General features: G+C 39.9%; 1 protein-coding gene across 1 annotated transcript in view; it reads left to right on the forward strand.

Moving 5' to 3' along the window:
- dock11 (dedicator of cytokinesis 11) overlaps positions 1-21,689 on the forward strand; it is a 65,906-nt gene that overhangs the window by 34,661 nt on the left and 9,556 nt on the right. The window contains exons 33-49 of the mRNA XM_062444327.1: positions 17-130; positions 426-501; positions 1,491-1,579; positions 4,370-4,490; positions 4,759-4,825; positions 5,299-5,346; positions 5,737-5,882; positions 8,696-8,811; positions 9,058-9,195; positions 10,979-11,161; positions 11,573-11,686; positions 12,339-12,554; positions 15,871-15,928; positions 17,137-17,243; positions 18,048-18,170; positions 18,904-19,017; positions 20,260-20,406. Of these exons, the coding sequence (XP_062300311.1) occupies positions 17-130; positions 426-501; positions 1,491-1,579; positions 4,370-4,490; positions 4,759-4,825; positions 5,299-5,346; positions 5,737-5,882; positions 8,696-8,811; positions 9,058-9,195; positions 10,979-11,161; positions 11,573-11,686; positions 12,339-12,554; positions 15,871-15,928; positions 17,137-17,243; positions 18,048-18,170; positions 18,904-19,017; positions 20,260-20,406 (1,977 nt within the window). The remainder of the gene's footprint in view (positions 1-16; positions 131-425; positions 502-1,490; positions 1,580-4,369; positions 4,491-4,758; positions 4,826-5,298; positions 5,347-5,736; positions 5,883-8,695; positions 8,812-9,057; positions 9,196-10,978; positions 11,162-11,572; positions 11,687-12,338; positions 12,555-15,870; positions 15,929-17,136; positions 17,244-18,047; positions 18,171-18,903; positions 19,018-20,259; positions 20,407-21,689) is intronic.

The following is a 21,689-nucleotide window of genomic DNA, read 5'->3' on the forward strand; positions in this document are numbered from 1 at the left end:
ATATTAAATGTTTCAGAACCAGCAGGCCAGGATCTGTTTGCTCTACCTGCCACTGTTTGAGCTGCTCTACCAGAACTTGAAGCAGCTGTCTGCCCCGCCGCACACCTCCAGTCCTGGACTCGGCCTGAATGTGAGTCTCCTTGCAAACCTTAACTTCCTCAGTGGGTTCATTTAGTTCTTAATAACTGTAGTCCAATGCAGATACGTTACTTTGTCATCTGCTTCTTGTTGTCTTAATCAAAAAAAGAATGGTTCAAGCCATAATTGTGCAAGATGCTGACTCAGAAATGTGAATTCCATCCTCAGTCACATTCAAGGTTCTGGATTTAATTAAGAAGAAATGTTATTAGTTACATACGGATGTAGCCTGAATATTTTTCATTATTTAATGTTTACATAAAAAGCTTCCATCTTGTGTCATCAAGGGCTCCAGAGATGACCTCATCTCAACCAGCTCCGCAGACAACAGGAGAATCAGCACTGCCATCGAGAGAGACCACGGTGAGCTCAGAACTGCAGATATAGCGCAGTATTCATGGCATCTGGCCTCTTCCTCTTAGGCCCATTATCATCACCACAGAGGCCCTCACCACCATGGCTACACAGCAATATTTACGCACACACAACTTGAAGCACTTTTTCTGAGAGCAGCAGCTGTGTGCGGTGCACGGTGTTTTCATTCTTATCCGTCACTCGCCCGAGGCCGACTTTAAGTGGCGATTTCGACATTTTAGTTGAATGTCGTATGCAATTGACATGAGTGGATGTCAAGGTGAAAGCAGCAGTCAAGGGAGGACATCGACATCACAGCATTAACGGTTAAAAACACAGTGAATGAAGATGGCGAGACTAAGAGTAACACAATCCTTTGAGGCAAAGAGCTGCACATACTCATAAGTGTTTGTTTATGAAAAGCTATTGAATCCTGAATCCTGCAGTTCCCCAACTTTAGGGGGGTCACTAGAGACAGATTTCACAAACCAAAGAGGTCAGAATTAAAATAGCAGCTTCTCAGATAGCCTGACCTTTAGTCTCTAGTAGGAGTCCTACACACATTTCCCATAATGTAACTCAGTAGCATCTTTTCCCTGATGACATAACTCGGGTTTTGTTTTTTGACTAAGCTCGACCAGAACCACATGAGACCTTATCTAGCTGTTTTAACAGGCTCAATAATACTCCCTGTGAGCAGTAAACTGATTGTGCTATGTGCAAAATCAGTGGAGTTCCCCTTCGATAAATGATCTATTGTGATGTGTTTATCTTCCATATATCATGATGTCAATTGTAATTAACATCCAGCCTAATATAGAGTACAAGGGGAATCTCAGTGCTATCTTTGCATCCAGATCAGCCAAGATGCACTCATATTTGTGCTGAAGAGAGTATCTCCCTTTTAAAATGTGTAAATACTAGTACTAGCTTGTAAGATTGAAGTAAGTGATATACCATCAGTCAACGTTAACAATACTGCACTGTGTTGGCTTCAGGTCTGCCAGCTCAGAATGGGCATGTTGTGAGGAGAGAGGACTCCAGAGGCTCACTGTTTATGGATCCAGGAACACCAGACAGCATTGAGGTGAGAACATCTTCACATCAGCCGAGCAGCTGTTTAACACCTTGCCAACCTCGGCCCTCAGCACAGCAGGACGGGTACTTTGCCTTGCTGCTGTTTAAAAACTGGAAAAAATCAGCTACTACAACTCTTTGGTGTCAGACATTTTGTCATGAACTGACACAGAGTTGAGACAAAGGAGTTGAACGCACGTTTGAATAAAGAAACAATTTATTAAAGTAACTTATTTTCCCAACGTATCCAAAACTGTACATGTTGAATCAGTAGAATAAGTAGTCAGTGGAAATGCATGGAGGAGGGAAAATGTTGGGAAATGGGGGAGGGTGAGAGGCTGAATCCAAATGTCCACCCTCTGCACTCGCTGACTGAGCCCTGGCAGACTTCAGCCGTACGTACTGTGTTGTTTTCACCGCCATCACGTCAAGCCTGAGACGGGCGTAAGACCTCCAGTGTTACCATGGAGATAAATTAGACTTCCTCTTATGCATATAAAGGTTTGAACTGGAGCCACAAACCACCAGGAAACACAGGTTGCAATAAATTATTATTTGTTTATTTTCCAGAATGATGTGAGTTTTGAAATTAAAATGTTACCATTGTTGATTGCCATGGAAAGAAACAAATTACAATATTTTGCCACAACAAATTATATATCCAGCTTGAAAATGATGTTTAATGCTTGCAAATTAGAATGCAATTAATATATATCTTATAATGATCAGCTAAAGATATTCTCAATCACAGTACTGTTTAGCTAATTAAATCATCTCATCTTATGATCCTTAAATATATGTCTATATACTAAACATCAGTACTTAAACACATGTGCTGTATTACAATAGATTAGATGCTTATTACAGAGGGATTTTCAAAAGACACATGGCAAACTCAGCTAAGCACCAACACACACTCAGCCTGCTTAAATGCTTGTAGAGATGAGAGGCCTCATCCAGGCCCATATCTATAGAGTGGGAGGAAGAGTGGGAGGTGCTTGCACCACTGTACCACTTGGTCTCCTTGTAGAGATGAGAGGAAACAAACCTGCAGTTTCTAACACAAATCAGGTGAAGACATCAGTTAGAGTTTCCCTTTACATGAGCTAATAAACACTGCCAATATTATATTCACATGAAATCCTCACTGTGGAGCTTTACATTGTAGACAAAAAACAACAACCATACCCCATCTAGTTTAGCAGATTATAATAAACAAATGAAGCTGTTATTCTGTGTGTACATTATACCTCACTACATCAATTCATTTATTTGATAAAAGTGAAATTCATCAAAAGTAAATATTTAACATAGCCCAGCCTATTATTAATATCATTTTAATTTTTGAGTTATCACTTATAATAATAATAATAATAGTTACTAGTAATTTTTTTTAACCTCCTCACTTTATAGCCTATTGCTGCAGGATCATGAGTAAATTCAAGCGAAGTCTGGTCAAGTATGCACCCGAAGCAGACTCTCTATAAGTCTGCAGAAAGTCCACTTTAGACCCCTTGGGGACTTGATGAATTGTCGGTTTAGACAGTTCTCAGGACTTGCAGATTTCCTGATAACGGTGCCCGCAAAGTCCTCGAGTCTGCAAGTGCAGTGAAGTTTGGATTCAGCCAGACTGAGCGGGGCTAGCTTTTAAAAGTCAACTCAAGCCACTTCAGGCTGATGCTTGATTGATCCCCGGAAGGAGAAAGTGAGCCAGGCAGTAAAAAAAAAGTCCCATAATCACAACTTTTGTATGAGGTCTATACACTCGAGTTCACAATCAGTGAGCTAAGCTGCATGGCACGTACACTGTTTCGGATCCACATTTTCAAGTTTTAAAACAGCTTCTCCATGTGAAGTGTCTGCTCTCTGAACACAGTGTCAACACAGCAAACCAATGGAGTTGAAGTTAGATTCCAAAGATAACCATTGTTTTACTATTATGATTCTTTTGAACTGGACTCCCTGCAGTTAGAGACACCACATGTTTACACTGGAAAACAGACAGGCTTGCTATAAACACATGGTCATTCATGTTCCCTGATTTACTGTCAGTGCTGAGTGTGCATCTGCTGTCTTCTCATCATGCATCCAGATGTTGAATACAGATGTACTGGAATGGATTCATTTTATCTGTATAAATACAAACTTTCATTGAAAAATAAGGCCTCTTCATGACCTCCAAAACTTAACCCAAACCATTTTATAAACTAGTCTGCAGATGTTTTCACTGGTCTGCTTGTAAACTCCAGATAGCTCAATGGTGTAAGCAAATAACAGTCAGTTTGACTTAAATATTTATTGCACTGGATCATATGTGGGCAGCACACTTACAGAAACTCTTCTTACAGACTTGACATCTTTACATGGACCTTTTTCTCGTGCTAGAGGAGTTCTATGAAGTCCATTTGCCTTCATAGCACTGAACATGTAAGCATGTGCAGCTGAAAATAGTCCCCAAACAAATACACTTTCCAGCTGTTTTCAGATTAGTTTTTTTCTACTTTTTTCTTTTAAGATTACACTTGATATGTGTGACCAAGGTTTAAAACAATGTACATTTTCAGCAGGAACCTATGACCTTGGAGCTGAGTGCCAACAATTATGAGGATCTTTGACTATAAGCACAGTGATCTCCCAGGGATCGAGGTCTTTCCTATAACTTTGAATGGGAAATATTTTGATCTTGCCAAATACAATGGACTGATTTTGTCTGGCTTTAAAAAAATTTCCCACCAAATGAATTGTAACATCTCACCACTGTGTGCTTTTTATTTTTGTAATGTGTTCCGCTTTGTTCCAGCTGCAGAGACGCGGTTCCACCATGAGCAGTAGCCCCATGCCTCCCATCGGCAGACTGGGACATTATGAGATCAAGGGTCTCCTGCTTTCCTTCCTGCACATCATCAAGACCTTGTCAGAGGGTCAGTGTTGATCTATAATCGTACTGCACAAGACAGGCCTTTATTCACCACAGGATATGACATCACTATTCCTTGTGCTTTTTTTAGGGATAGAGTCTAAGCAGAACCTTGGCTGCTAAATGAACAAGCAGTGATAAATTGTCATGTACTTCCTTCAAGGATGTTTGGTTAATTTTTTTCAAATCAACAGGAACAACTTTCTATACTGATAAATGTTGCTAAAAAAAACAAATGCATTGAAGAGTTTTTCTTTTCTTTTTGTCCGCAGACACTCTGATGGCCTACTGGAACAAACTCAGCCCTCAGGACATCATGAACTTCCTCAGTTTGCTTGAGTAAGTAGCGTATGAAATAATCTGTTCTTCACACACATAATGTCCTGTTGTGATGCAGTGAAACAAGTCTGCCAATCTACAGTGTTAAGCTCCTGTTGTGGCACGCTGTTTCCCTGCCAACAATCAACAGCTGTGTGACAAGCACAATAGGTATTTCACAAGTCTCTGGAAGGTTGAGTCTTTATCGTTTGATGTAGCTGACTGACTGGAAATATAAAAACAGTCTTGGGGAAATAAACAATGTAAATTTCCGTTTTATGTCACAAACTGTAAGTGGAAAGATTTTTTTAATAATAAAAAGACAGAAAAAACACTGTCCTTGTTTATTTACACACAACAGATGGTACTTTTCAAGACACTGCGTACCACCGTGTTGCTCACTGACCACATCTGGAAATAATGCTAAATTGCAGCGAATACATGTTGCATTTTCTCTTCCTAATATTTCCTTTACTTTTGATCCCCCCATGCAGGATTTGTCTGGTTCAGTTCCGTTACGTTGGAAAGAGGAGCATTGGCCGGTAAGATTGGAACCAACAGCACTATCTCCTGTCATACCTGGCTTATCTGTGAAGCACGTCTGAAATTTGAAACCCAGCTGAACATACTGCAGTTTAGCAGATGCTTGATTCCAGGTTGTCTTTGATAGATTTCTTAAAAATGTCAGTGTGGTCGGGTTAATCATTACATCATCCATTGTTTCTGAAGAAAAATAATGTGTGTTTGTGTGTAATTATCTACTTCGTTTCTCTGTATCATATGAAATGAAGGACATTTGTTGTGTTTTGTGTTCTGTGGTTCTTAATAGCTCTTATTCTGTCTCTGTCACTTTCCCTCTCCACTCCTGACCATCAAACAAAGATGTAAACTCTCCTTCTACTTGTGCATATATATTATGTCCTATCATGTAGGAGCCAAGAGGGGTGTGTGTCGAAGCTGTTCTCATCAGACAGGAAGTCTCAGACGATGCCAGCTATGCGCTGCAACCGCGCCAGCCTAATGCAGACTAAGATACATCAGTTCGGCACCATGGAAGCCTCGCTCACTCTCAATATAGGTAACTACACACAGTTCATGTGCAAAGCCAGTGTAACACTTGACAGGTTTATTTTTTGTAATACTTTCTATAAAAAGGAAATGAAGGGAAGGAAAGGGCTATAATTTATAGAGCTGAACACAAATTTAGCTAAAACTTGTAAATCACTAAATCCATCAGAGAGAAAGGGTCATGTGTTTAAATGCATCTTTATCAGGTTTTTTTGGCTTTAAGATTGTAAACGTTCTCTTAAGGAACTTCTTCTGAAAATCATAAGCAGCTGTTTAACTGTACATAACAATTCAGCGTCAATATCATTTCCTGGTTCTTTCCTAAAAATATTAATGAAACGATATCCAATTACGCTTCTGAAAAGAACATGCCTCTGTTTTGTCTGTTTGTGTCAAATACAGTTAGGTCCATAAATATTTGGACACAGACAAGTTTTGTTATTTTACCTGTTCACCAAAACATATTCAACTTACAGCTATATAATGAATATGGCTTTAAAGTGCAGACTCGCTTTAATTTGATGGTATTCACATCCAAATTGGAGAAAGGGTTTAGGAATTACAGCTCTTTTAATATGTACCACCCTCTTTTTGAGGGGACCATAAATAATTGGACAACTGATTTAAAGCTGTTTCATGGACAGGTGTGCACAATGCCTTTGTTATTTCATCATCAATTAAACAGGTAAAATGTCTGGAGTTGATTCCAGGTGTAGTCTTTGCATTTGGAAGCTGTTACAACATGTAATCAAAAGAGCTATTAATGCAAGTTAAACAGGTCATTCTTAAGCTGCAAAAACAACAAAAATTCCATCAGAGAGATCTCAGTGTCCAAAATGAACAGTGTGGTACATTTCTGAGGAAATGAAATGTTCTACACTGTTGAACTCAATATGGCCATGGAAGACAGCAGTGGTGGATGATTGCAGGATCCTTTCCATGGTTAATAAAAACCCCTTTACAACATCCAGCCAACTGAAGAACACTCTCCAGGAGGTAGACATCATTTTCCAAGTCTACCATAAAGAGAAGACCTCACTAGAAAAGTCACATGATCAACTGGACAAAGATGGCAGTTTAAAACCTAGCTCCTAACACAGCCTTGCCAATTAGTTGATTTAAGTCTCTAGTTTCGATATTTTTACTCTGTGCGTTGCAAAGACCGTACAGAATGTCGGCCAGGAACAAAACCAAAACCGAGCAATGTCTGGACATCGACGCCATTGCAGAGGTCTTACTGAAGAAACAGCGAAGCTGCTTTGAAACACGTTTCTCCCAGATACCATAGGTGGGGATTGACAACGACGAGAAGCTAAATGCTATCCATGCACAATTAGCATCACTAACTACAAGTCTTGGCTCTAACCGGTCTGATGTGGACAAGCTGAAAACTACAGTGGAAAGCAATTCAAGTACACTCGATAGCCATGGCCAAACTTTTCGAGAGCTGGAGTTGAAGTTTGCGGATATGGAAGACAGAAACCGAAGGTGCAATATTCGTATCATTGGTTTGAAGGAGGGGTTGGAAGGCTCCAATGCTATTCTCTGTCGCGCTCCTTGCCGTGATTGGTTCCCGGCACTTGCAGAAACTCAGATTGAAATTATGAGAGCTCATCGAGTCTACAGTGATACCCGGAGGAGGAGTGCTACCAGGGGTGGAAGTAACGAATTACAAATACTCACATTACTGTAATTAAGTAGATTTTTGTGGGTACTTGTACTTTTATGAGTATTTTTTTCAAGTGTGTAATTTTACTCATACTTGAGTACAATTTATATCATGTAATCTACTTCGCTACTTTTTAAATCAAAAATCGCTACTGAGTATGCCCACGATTTGAATTAATATTCAAACCTTTTATCTGCATCTTTGTAGCCAATAAGGCTGTTCGATCGCGACTGCGCCAATTAATCTATGACGTAAGGAACTGACAACTCCGCTGCTGCAGCAGCAGGCACAGGTCAAACCTTTGTATAAATAAAGTTTTGAAGAAAAAAAAGAAAAAGAAGCAGGCACAGGTGTAATAAAAACATTTGATCGCCAAAAAAAGAGAAGACCTCACGAGAGCAAATACAGACGGTTCCCCTCAAGGTGCAAACCCACTCATAAACCCCAAGAATAGAAAACCCTGATTAGATTTTGCCAAAAAAAAACACATTTCAGGAACAGGATCCCGGAAGAAAACCTTGTTTAAACATGACACGAGTTTTGAACTTGACACTTGGATTTGGAATTTTAAGTAAGGTCATGGCCACATGAGTGGTTAATGCCAAGTTAGTTTCACATAGTCAGATTGTGTCTAATAGAGGTCTGGAGAAAGTCAAACAAATGGTGTTAGAGACACACAGTAATACCAAGAGCAACTAAATCCACACCAAGGTACAACACCAAGTTTACACCTGAATTGAAACAAGCCAAAGATACTTAACTGTACCATTTCTAGAGGTAAACAGTGGAGTGGCTGCCTGAGGCTTTCCTAGTTAATGTTTTTTTAATGTCACTGGCCACGTTGTGAGCTTGATGTAATGGATGTGTGGTCATGCCAGAATGACTAATTCCCTGTAGGCATGTTGTATACAAGAGTTAACAAGAGTTACTTAACTCATGTCTGTGTAATCACATCCTGTAAACACTGTATCATTTGCCTCATGTATTAATTCAAATGAAATGCACCAAAGCGTGTCAGTAGTAGTCAATAGTGCTGATTCTTTGATACAACATCGTGAGCTTATGGCACGCCGAAATGTAATTATTGTGTACTTCATTGTTGTCCGTATTCTTAATGTGTGTCTGCTCTGTTTGTGTGTGTGTGTGTATTGTAGGGACGGGGCCATCAGAAGCAGAAATCCATCATCAGGCTCTGCTGGAGGGCAACATCTCCACTGAAGTCTGCCTGAGTGTCCTGGATGTCCTCTCTCTTTTCACTCAGAGTTTCAAGGTCAGCACACACACACACACACACACACACACACACACACACACACACACACACACACACACACACACACACACACCGATCACTCACTAACTCACTCACTCACTCACTACACTGATGATCAAACAATTACTCAGGAGTGTGTGGATGTGCACTGTAGTATCTATGTGAAATAGCAGAAAATAGATTTGGTCATACTTGCCTGTGTGTATGTGTGTGTGTGTGTGTGTGTGTGTGTGTGTTTCTCAGAACCAACTGCTGGACAGTGAAGGTCACAACCCCCTGATGAAGAAGATCTTTGACATTTACCTGACCTTCCTTAAAGTCGGCCAATCAGAAGCTGCTCTCAGACATGTTTTTGCCGCACTCAGAGCTTTCATTAACAAGGTATGTCAGTACGCTCAACGGCAGCACACACACAGCCTGTGAGACTCACACAGAGACTGATGATGATGGGAGGCTATGTTTTTGATGCTGAATTCTGATAGAATGTTTTCCACCAGTAGAAGATAAACACCAGTTATGTAGGTTTTGCCTACGTGGCATTCACATGGTCGCTCTGTCTCTGCCTGCTATTAATCGCCATTAATAACATCAACAACAATCATATAGAATAAATATTTGTTGATTCTTGTGTTTATATGAGCTAGTTCCCATATTCACATGTTGTCTTGGTGCTCGTGATCTCATGTATTTTTAGATTTCTTATTTACATTTACGTTTGGGGAGTAGAAAACGAGCTCTAACATGACTCTGGCAGAGCAGTGGTGGATTACGTGCACATCCCAAAGGAGGGGGACCACCCACTTCCTGTGATGACTCAAAGGAGCAAAGCAGGGAAGACTGTTCTGGCATGTTTTACTCTGTTACGGAACTGACTGACAGAAAATATACAGCTCCCTGCCTGTTGCCAAATGCAAAACAATCCTGATCTTTTAGGTACAAGAGGGAATATCAAAAATGGGAAATCAAACGCAATGAGATTTGGCCTACAGAAAAGCTGGACATAGCCTGGATTTAAAAAAAATTGTTTTTATGGGAACACAGCCCATGATAACACCAAAATCAGAAGCTTATTGTTCCTACTAACACATATCACAGATTTTATTCCTTTTGATGGATGAAAATAATCACCAATTGAATTACAATTGATCTTGAGGGAAGGGAAAACTTCATGTTAATCCAATGAATAAATCTCAAGACATTCCAAACAAATCCTCCTTTTGACACTAAAAGAAAAGTCACTGGCTCCTTCATCTTTCCCGGCAGCATAAATATATGTATCAGACTTCATGGAAAGCCATCAAATAGTTGTCAAGACAGTTCACTAAAAAAAAAAAATGTCAACCTCTTAAGTGCTTGAACAAAGGTCAGACATCAACAAAGTCAGTGGGGTTCATCCCCTAAGGAAGAAGAGTGTCTATACACAATTTCCAGTCCATCCAGTGGTTGTTTAGGTTGTTCAGCCTCGAAAAATATAAAGAAAGAGCAATTAATTAGAGACTAGCACATTTATAGTTTTGGTCTTTTTCGTGGGATTTGTTAACAGTAAGAAAAATAGGTAGTTCAAAAACATGTGCTCTTTAGTTGTAAATACTACACAAAATAATAAAAAATACAAATACAAAACATGTGTCAAACATAGTGTCAGTGCAGACAATACACAGTCAACTTTTGCAATAATTCAAATGTCCCCATGTCTTGCCCAAAAAGCCTCAAGATGTTGCAATGATTGTCAATTCATGCATTTGCTGTAACAGTGTCTGGAACACCCACTGCCACCCAGAAATGCCCCAAACATAGCAAAATAATAAGAAACTACAGGCAGAGTTTAGGGTCTCTGTAGATACACACACCGACACACACTTGTAGTGGATCAGCAGTGATGATTGAGAGAGTCTATACTGTATTAGTCTATACATTGTTTTTAGGAAAATCCTGCATAGTATAACTTTAGGTTTGTCACTCCAACTGTGAAATATGGAACTTGATTCAAGCCTAGGGGGTAAAAACCGCTACAAAAACATCTTGCAAAGTGTATTGACGTTTCAAATGTAACAAAAACAACTACTACTACTGTCCTGCAGTTCTCCCTATATCCTTACACCATTTTCTAATCCCATCCCTGCCCAGAACCTTCCTTTAATACACTAACACGTTGTCCCGTCAGTTCCCGTCGGTGCTGTTTAAGGGCCGCGTGACGCTGTGCGAGGCTCTGTGCTGCGAGGTGCTCAAGTGCTGCGTCTCCAAGCTGGCATCGCTGAGGGCCGAGGCGTCAGCCCTGCTCTACCTGCTGATGAGAAACAACTACGAATACACCAAGAGGAAGACCTTCCTGCGCACACACCTGCAGGTGAGTGTTGGTTTTTTGAAGCAGACGGAGAAACGTCCATCTGTGTTCATACATTTTAACTGCATAGTTAACAGCAGCTGTACTTTTAATATTCAGCACATCTGGTTGTCTGTGGCGAGGTCTTTCATGATCTCAGTATTTAATCACCTTCATGTTCACCCTTGACCTTTAGCCTTTTGTCCTCACACTCTCACACTTCATTTGCTTTCTTAAGGAAAGAGAAGAAACTGATGTAGTGTTTAAACAGTTGAAACACAGACGACCTGCTGAGTTTCCATCTCCATAGCAGAACAGCCCCAGCTTTCAGTCAACCTCATAAACTTCAGTACATGCACCATTTAGGAAATGTGTATGTCTGGATGTTTCTTTGACTCTTTTGATGTCCTTTTTCCCCCTCTTTCCTCTGCCCAGATCATCATTGCAGTAAGCCAGCTGATCTCTGATGTGGCGCTGACCGGCAGTTCACGCTTCCAGGAGTCTCTCTCTATCATCAACAACTTTGCCAATAGTGACAAGGCCATGAAGGTACAGTAGAAGTCGTCTTAAAGCTACCCTTACCTTTGTTACATTTTTACACATTTTTTTGTTTAGGTTAAAATGCTATTAATAAGGTAATATTAAGAGAGTCTGTTGTCTGTTGTGGATCCACAGCATTATAATACATCCATGATACAGGAGGGAGGAGGGGTTGTTGCTGTTCAAGTTTTTTCAAAGTGCTGTGTGAAATGCAAGAAAGTTAAGAGTAGCTTTAAGTTAAGAAAACCAAGAAGTCATTATCAGTCTCTTCTCTTATATTAAGACATAAAAGCAAATGCTCCATCAAAATGATTGGAAACACATTGTTCAAGTCCAGAGAGGATTCTGTTTACTCTCTGTTTAGACTAACCGCTTGGATCCCATTTTTAAAACACTCTGCGCCAATGTGAATAAATAATTTAACAATATGACTGATACGGTTTGTTTAGACAGTCAATATGTGTGAGGTGAAGATAATGGATGACAGATTCTCTGACAAGGGGCCAAGCCAAATAGAGTTTGAAGATTTGGCATACATACTTTAGTGGAAAGTACAAAGGGTATCTGCTAATTACGAAATAAATACCCTGAGAACTGACAAACTTCTGACCCATCCTGCATGTTTATTATGTGCATTTTTCCTCATATCTTTGTAATTTAGTCCACAGCGTTCCCGTCAGAAGTTAAGGGTCTGACCAAGCGGATCCGTACAGTGCTGATGGCCACAGCCCAGATGAGGGAGCATGAAAAAGACCCGGAAATGCTGCTGGACCTGCAGTACAGCCTGGCCCGGTCCTACGCCAGCACCCCAGAACTGAGACGGACCTGGCTGGACAGCATGGCCCGAGCGCACCTCAAGAATGGTGATCTCTCTGAGGTATGAATAGGAAGACTTTGTATCACTTTTTGGCCTATATTTAGTATATCAGTCTCTGTTTTTATTTTGTTCTGATTTTTTTTTACATGCACCTCAGGAATGAGAAAGCAGGTGCTGAACCAAATATACCAAAATCTGTAACAGTAGGAAAAATGTCGTGGATAAATGACGTTTCGAGCCTTCAGGGTGTGTGATGGCCACTTGTGATAATATATAATATTATATTATACCTGCATTGGGAGCTGCATTGGCGGACATTTTTCTAAGGTGACATTGACATGCACACCAACATGATCAGCGGGAACACCCAAAGTAAACACCACACAGCAACTGACGTACACGCAGAAGCAATCAGCATTTTATCAGTGTGGCGTTGTTGTATTTCGGTTGTTGTTGTTACGTTGTTTGGTGTAAAACTAAAGACAGATGTCGGAGGAGGAATAATAGATGGAAAGTTAGCATTGGCAGGATACGCAATTGATAAGGAACGCACACAATTTAAAGAAAGCATTATTCATTCAACCCACCCGCTCAAAGCAGATGTCCGCCCACCTAAAGCCTGGTTGTGATTGAGTTTCCTTCCCTTTAAAGTGGTGCGCTTGCTCACAGGGGAATTTTGGGTCTCTGTGAATAAAGAATAAAGTCTCGAGCTGCTCTGGAGGAAAAGTCACCCGAGATAACTCCTGTTGTGATTTGGTTTTATATAAATAAAACTGATGAAACCATATCTCCATATCAGTTCTGCTTTCTCCAGAACAGAATACATACACACACACACACACACACACAAAAAAAACAATGCTTAGATGTTCTAATGCTTAGACCACAGACTCAGTAAGAGAAAAAACACAACCATAGTGTATTAACAAACTGTTTGAACACATCATACACTAAACAGAGATGGCAGATTGAGGTTAGTTACTTTGTCCAACAAAAAGATTTTTTTCCTGGCTACTATGAAATAAACATTGTCTAACTTAAACAAAGGAGACGGTCAACTGAGTTTAAACACAAGACGGTTGCCGTATTTACAAAGTCATGATCCTTAGTTGAGAGGAAACTTTGCACATAATACATAATATTACTGTACTTTGGTTGGGTTGTACTAACAATCTGATGTTTTACTGAATTCTTTTGCTCCTCTTCAGTGGAAAGTCAAAGGTCAAGGCTATTTAACCCATTTTCTTTATAAGCAAGGCTTTCTCCTACAGGAGAGCACAGCAAAATTTGCTTTTAATTTCTATTCTTTTTTGTTTTGCATTTATTTTTATTCTTTTTTATTTTGTCTTTGTATTTAATCTGTTTTTATTTTATTTTATATTGTTCTATTTGGTTTTTTTTGTAGCATGTTGTGGTTTTATATAATCTGATTTTATTTAATGGTTTCAATGTTTTTTCCCCCGTTTTTTTTTTTATTTTAATTTTCTATGTATTTAACATGTATATTTTAAACAATACTTATACGCCACATTAAATTTCTCCCAGTAAATTGAAAGGAGCTCATAAAACAAACAGACAGGGGTACAAATTAAAGGAAAAAACCAACATAAAGTTTCTTATTAAGGTTTTGGGCCACCACATGCTGCCAGAACAGCTTTAGTAGTTGACTTGTCTTTGATTGTACAGTCTCTCTTGTACAGAACTCTACTGGAAGGATGAACATCATTCTTCCTAAAGATATTCCCTCATTTGGTGTTTTGATGGTGTAGCAATTTATGTTTAATTAAATTAGATTAAATTAACCTAAATTAAGCACTCATTAGCAGGGCATATAATAGCAGGAGGATAAGGCAAAGGTAGAGACTAGTTGGAAAAAGCTGCCAGGACTGGCATGTCCAGGCTTTTTGTCAAAGAGGTCGGCACAAAGGTCAGGGTGGACCCTTACTTTTTCACCAATCATTTGGCTCCTTCTTCTAAAAGTTATTACTTTAAGAGGAGAATAACTATTTACCGGATTATTTAATTCTTTAGTCGATTAATGCAATCCATTCAACATCATCATTCACATTTGAGTATTTCATCCTGTATAGCATGTCATTCACTTTAATACAGAGACCTTTGGATTGATGCATTATCTTCCCGGTAGAGACCCCTCCCATCAGGATCAAAATGTTCCATCATAGGATAAAGGTGATCACTCCCTCTAAGGGGGACAAGTGAACCCATAATGCCCCCCAAAGCATAACAGAGCCACCAGATCGCCTCACTGTAGCGATCAAAGCATTCATGCATGTACCCTTCTCTTGGTGTACACCACAGATGCAGTCGAGACTACGATAAAGGATGACTCACTCATCTGACCATATCATTTTTTCCACATCTCTGTAGACCAGTGCCTGTGGTTTTTACACCACTTGACCCTCAAATCTGCATTCAACTTTGTAATGAGGGGTTTATGCACCACAACCTTACTGTAATACCCCTCTCTATGTAACTGTGGACAGACTGTTCTTGCTGACACAGTCTTATCACATCCTGCATTGACATGCTCGGTCAACCGAGGAACACTTTCTCTGCTGGTTTTCTTTGCATATCGTACTAATGCCATAGCATCACAGTCATCAAATGTGCATTGTCAACCACATTTTCTGACCCTATTAACTGATGTCTTTCCCATAGATCTAAATGCTGACTGTGTCACTTTAGTCAATGTTCCTATTTAAACAGCAGGCAGGTGAACAGTCTTTGTGACTTAAGCTCCTAACATCTGTGCCCCGACAACCAACCCTTTTTCAAAGTCACTTAGATCTTTACCTCTTGCCATCTTAATACAAAATCAGAATCAACTAGGCCTACTCAGCATACCTGCCACAGGGCACCTGCCACAGGGCATGAGTGGATATTAAATGCTTGAATGTTCCATGCAGTGCACATGTGTGGAAGCATCTGCCGTCATTATGTTTCTCCACACATTTATTCAGGTTTTTCCTGTAATGTTCACATGTCACCTTTAGGGCCACATTCATGGATCAGAAAAAGGAATCATCTCACTGTCAGACATTACAAGTGAAGCCACAGCTAAATATGCTTCAGTAAATAAGGGCCACTCAGGAATTAACAGCAGGACTGCAAACAGTTGAACTTCTCACCTGGCAGCGCTCCTGGCTGTTTAGATGGTAGGTGTGGCTGGTGGGTTTGAAGCACATTGTGTTGAACTTACAGTTGAACAGCCAAGTATAATAAATGATTAATTGCAGGCACAGTAATGCCATGGTGGCTTATGCTGGCTGCAGGATTCTCACTGATTCAGTGTCAGTGAAAGTTACATGTTTAGAAATGTTCACTAAATCTGCTGGTGTTTGTTTTGTCTCCACAGGCAGCCATGTGTTATGTTCATGTGGCCGCACTGGTTGCTGAATACCTGCACAGGAAAAGTAAGGCCCTCCTCTTTCTATACACACGCACGCACGCACACACACACACACACACACACACACACACACACACACACACACACACACACACAAATTATACACTTACCTACATTTGTGGCTTACACAAATAATACTGCAGTCGAAGCCTGAACAGTGTGTATGCAGCTTTATTAAAAGACCATGTCGGTTGAACTGTCATGTAATATAATTAATAGCTTAAAGGGCAGAATGAGAAGGATTTTCCTTAAAGCACAAAAGTGACAAAAGTTATCCCTCCAGCACACAGTGTGTGCAGCTGTAAAGACTCTTCAGTCTGCCTGCACTTTTTTTTTTCTATGTTCAGGACGTTTCAGCTTTTGGGCCGTTTGGGTGTTGCCCTCAGCAACAGTGGGATGACTCTAAAAAAAAAAAACATAGCGACATAGCACTTCTGGTGTCACTGAGCCGGGGCAGGAGGGGCTCCCTAACCGCAACTGACAAATCCTACTCATTCTGCCTTGGAGAAAAACATTTGTGTGTAAAAAAACTGCCACCACAGTGAAGGAGTTAAGTTACATACTTGGCCAAGACCATGACAACGTGACAACATGGCAACGTGGCAACGTGACAATGTGACAAAAGACGGAACATCAAGCTCAAACTCACATAACCTTCACCAGGAAATGTGAGCACTGTTCGTAGAGTAATGTGATCCTCCTGGAAGATTTGCCTGCACTGGTAATAAAAGACACGCTGGTCTGTTCACTGACTGTTGTTAGTTATTGCATGCAAACACTCCACAGACTGATACTATACACCAGCACAGTAACTTCTAGCAAATATCCTCTCAATGCGGTTCCCCTTTTTTTCATGGTCTTTATCTAATGCAAAACCTGCTGTCAAATAATCCTTTAAACAAATGTGCGGTAGTTTTTATTGAAAAGGAATGTCAACGGACAGAGATCGTTTGTAAGATGCAACAGTCAGACGAATCTGAGAGGATGTAGTCTTTCTCTTTAACAAAACACTACAGAGAGGAACTACAAAACAGTTCCTCACAAATAAGTGAATGCAACTCTCACTGATTTCCATTTGGATTTAGATTCATTTTCATGTTTGTAAAGAGCCAGCTGCTTAGACACTGCATCTGCTGTTACATCAAAGCATTGTTTTTGGTGTCTATGCGAAGCAGTTTTTGACCTTGTGTTTTTTTTTTGTTCATTTGTCAGAGCTGTTCCCCAGCGGCCTTGCAGCTTTCAAAAAGATTACCTTGAATATTGAAGAGGAAGCTGCCATGAAGGAGGACACTGGAATGCAGGATGTCTATTATACTGAGGTGTGGCATCTGCACAGGAGGCTGTGCTTAATTAACCCCACAACACCAGCTGGGTTGATTGTCATTGAATTAGAATAGAATAGAATATACTTTATTGTCCCTTAGGGGAAATTTGTCATGGACTCAAAGTGCGTAGTGCATAGTAGTAGCTGCCCTAATTTTTTGCAGAATATCATCGTACCTAGGGCTGGTACCAGTGGACAAAATGTATCTGTAGCACAGAGTATCGAAAACGGTCAAATGCTGAAAGCTTTGTGGTCATACTTGTAATCTTGCTGTGTATGTGTGTGTTTTATAAATAGTTTTACACTATTTTACAAAGGCTGCATGTGTTCAGGCAGTAAACACTTGAGAAAAGGAAAATCTGAAAATGAAGAGTTGACACAATGACCAAGTTGTCTTTGTGTTTTTAATTATTGTTTTTAAAAAAAAAAGTTTAAATAAGAACTTTGCAAAGGATCAGTGTACAGTTTGTATGTGTATATTTGATAGAGAAAAGGAACAAAAGGAGGCAAAGTTAGGAAGTATGTGTGCTGTCAGCTATCAACCTGTCAAGTAGAAACAGCTGCATGGTCTAGGACAAGCAACTCCTTAGATCATATCAGACAGCACCACATGAGAGAAAGATGCATGTTCTAAGTTTTTTCAATTACAGCGGTATAAAAAATGGCTTTGGTATGTGTATCAATAATAGTATTAAAAGAATACCCAGCTCTAATCTTAAAATCAAATCTTGATGTGTTTAAATGATGACTCGATACTGTAAACATGTATATTCGTTATTTCTTTTCTACCCCTTTTTAGGAAGTCTTGGTTGAACACCTTGAGGTCTGTGTGGACGCGCTGTGGAAAGCCGAACGCTATGAGCTCATCACTCACATTGCCAAACTCATCATCCCCATCTATGAGAAGCGTCACGAATATGAGGTAGCACAGCAACATCCCCTCACTCACAGATATATTGCATAAACACGCAGCCATCTTTGCAAAATGATTTATCCACGCGGTCATGTTTATGAAGGTCGACTAATCACACCTATGTAAGGACTTTCTCCATAGAGAATATGTGTAAAGTTTACCCTGTTCAGGTTCCCCTCATCAATAAACTCCTTGGCTTCTTCACCTTGTTTAGTTGCACTCACAGGACTGTCAGCCTCCCTTCACTTCTTCATTTTTCTCAGTGGGGCCAGCCATGCTTTACACCACAAACAGTAAAAGCAGCCACTATGCTTACATGACATAATACCAGTTCATCTGCTAAAACTGTATATTTTTTTGTTATCAAATCCTTTTATAGCTCTTCCCTTTTTCCTCTTGAAAACAGTATCGGGATGGAGCAAGAAGTGGCAGCATTCCTTCCATTAAACTGTTTGCTTAACATGCTTATTCTGTTCAGTGTCACAGGCTCCTTTTTGTGCGTATTGGTCCAAACATTCACATCAGCTTTAGGTGCATCAAGTTTTCCGATGAACCTAAACTTCATGTCTATGGAGTGTGGCAGGAAACCCTTGCAAGCTTCTGAGCCACCTCCTGTTAATGGAAAAAATAGCATTGCTACTTGTGTGTGAACTGCCTGTTTTGCATGCTCTTCTCAGTTGCTTCAGTAAACAAACAATCACAAAATATATCAACGATGATGCCATCTGTCCTATTTTTCCAGAAACTAAGCCGTCTATACGACACCCTGCACAGAGCCTACAATAAGATCATGGAGGTGATACAATCAGGCCGCAGGCTGCTCGGAACCTACTTCAGAGTGGCTTTCTATGGACAGGTGAGGTTGACAATTGGCTTCAAATGATCTTTTATCTGCAGAACAGTTGCAGTCACCAACACACTCAATAGGCCTGTGCGCAACCATGATGTGTCTCAGCACTGTGCTGTTTGCAGAGTTGGTCAAATGGAATGTACATCAAATGGATGTGGTAATGACTCATTATCCTTTCAGGCAGTCATGCTTTTTAAATGATTGCATCAAAAATGATCAGAAATCCCATCCCATTGGAATTAAAATGCATTTCAGGGAGTGAAAATGAAACACTGCGTGCCATAAAGATTTCAAAAGAGGGGAGAGGAATGAGACATGAAGTGGTAAAGAGTGTGGAGTGAACTTATCAGAGCAGAACCAGCCTGTAGTCCTCTGCGCGGGATAGAATCAATGTAAACATGATGGATTATCGTGCATAACGACTCTGCACCACTTTTAAATAGGAGTGCTGCCTTCACATGGCTGCATAGCAACTTAATTAACTGAACAAACTTTCACACAGTATAAAGCAGCTGTGACAGATAATGGTAAGATTGGCCCATCAATTTAAGTTGAGCATAATTGTATTGTATTCAGTTTTCAAATTCAGTGTTTGAAATACAGCTTGTTGGCAAACTCACCAAAATATCAGCTGATGAATGTCAGTCCTCTGGTCTCTGACTTGTTGTTCTCAGGGCAATAAATGAGACTCACCAAGATACCGCCATGTGAAAGAAATGACCATCTATTGATTAAATAAAACAACCAATATAGTATTATTACCATTTTGGGGCTAAAGAAGACCCTCATTTTTACATGGACACTTTGTGGCTCTGTATTTTTGTTTGCTACTATTAGGCAGGAAATGATAGTAATGCAGCTGTACAAATACAAAGCAGGATGTTCTGTTTTTTTAAAAGAATGAATAAATTGCATCACAAACTTAATGTGATGCAATCTGTACAAGTTGCATTCTGGATTATAAAGTGAATGCCTTACTATCCTGCGATTAAAGAACAGCTGTAATAAATAAACAGCTGCCCTATCATGTCTCAATCCCTTTGTTGTGACTGTAAAAACACATTAGCCGGTAATGTAAGCTACTCTTACAATGCAATGCTTACATTAACAGCTTGTTTAAAGTTGATTTGAGTGGAAACTAATTTTACTGCTTTGTTAAATGTTTTAGACCTATTACTGAACTAAACAAGTTTTTTATACTTCAGCTGGACTATCTTTCATCATACTCAACATGTGTATTTTGCACAGGGCTTCTTCGAGGAGGAAGATGGGAAGGAGTACATTTACAAGGAACCCAAACTCACTGGCCTGTCAGAAATCTCTCAGCGGCTAATGACACTCTACGGAGAGAAGTTTGGATCAGAAAATGTTAAAATAATCCAGGATTCAAACAAGGTAAAGTAAATACATTGCAGCTTGAGAATTCCCTAAACCTTTAGAATGTTCTCCATTTCTGCATTCATATGACCAAAAACATGATTTATTTTTATACAAGTCCTGAAATGATATAAAGGGAACACAGTTAGATAAATTAGGCAAAAAACATCAAACATATTCATTTATTTATTGACGAAAATGATCCAATGTTACATAATCGTGTGAGGCAAAGTAACTGGTGCGACCCCCTTTTTGCAGCAAACAACGAAATGTTTCCAGTCTTAGTTCGAATGTTGGAGGGCTTCTTTGCATCAGCTGCCCACTTCAGGCCTTTCCACTGCATCTCTGTAGGATTAGGGTCAGGACTTTGACTCGGCCATTCCAAAACATGAACTATCTTCTGCTGTAACTATGCTTTGGTAGAACAACTTGTACGTTTAGGGTATGTTGTCCTTCAGGTTACAGATAGACACATCTTCCTGTAGAATTTGCTGGTACAACTCTTAACCGCCTCAATGATCCCAAGCCGTCGTGGTTCAAATGTAGCAAAGCCGGTCCAAGCCATGATACTGTTATCACAATGATGAATGAGATAAGGTTCTTGTCCCAACCAATGGTTTGTTCATCACCAAACAGAACACTAACAATTCAAGCTAAAAAGTTCCATTTTGGTCTCATCTGACCACACAGTATGTTTCCAACAGCCCAGAGGCCTGTTCCATATGGTCTTGAGCAAACCATAGAAACCATAGAAACCCCCCCCCCCACCACTAATGTCCAATGTAATGTTTTGCATCCAACAATAGTGTTGGATGTCTTCCATTTGTAAACAGTGTGCCTGACAGTTGACTGGAGGAGTTCAAACTGTTTTAGAAATGGTTTTGTAACTCTTTCCAGCCTGGTGAGTATCAGTGTCTCTTCTTCTATGATCGTCAGGAACCTCCGTTGTTCGAGCTGTGACACATTTCCACACACCTGTGATATGAGGCTCAGACTTTGATAGTGATAGTGACTCAAATTTCTCTTCTTTATATAAAGCCCGGCCTCCAAGAGTCACACTTGATCATTTCATTGACTGAAACACCCAACTGTAATATCCCCAGCTAATGAACTGATAATCCCCGTGGTTCACATACTTTAGCCACACACAGATATGTAACATTGTATCATTTTCCTCAATTAATGAACAATTACGTGTAAGGTTTTTGACTCATCTGTTTAATTGATGTTCTCTATGTAGCTTTAGAAGAACTCCAAAGGGTTCATAAACGCGTAAAAGTAAATGGAGATTTGGAAGTCTT

The sequence above is a fragment of the Scomber scombrus genome, chromosome 23 (assembly GCF_963691925.1).
Source record: "Scomber scombrus chromosome 23, fScoSco1.1, whole genome shotgun sequence".
Taxonomy (NCBI): Eukaryota; Metazoa; Chordata; class Actinopteri; order Scombriformes; family Scombridae; genus Scomber; species Scomber scombrus.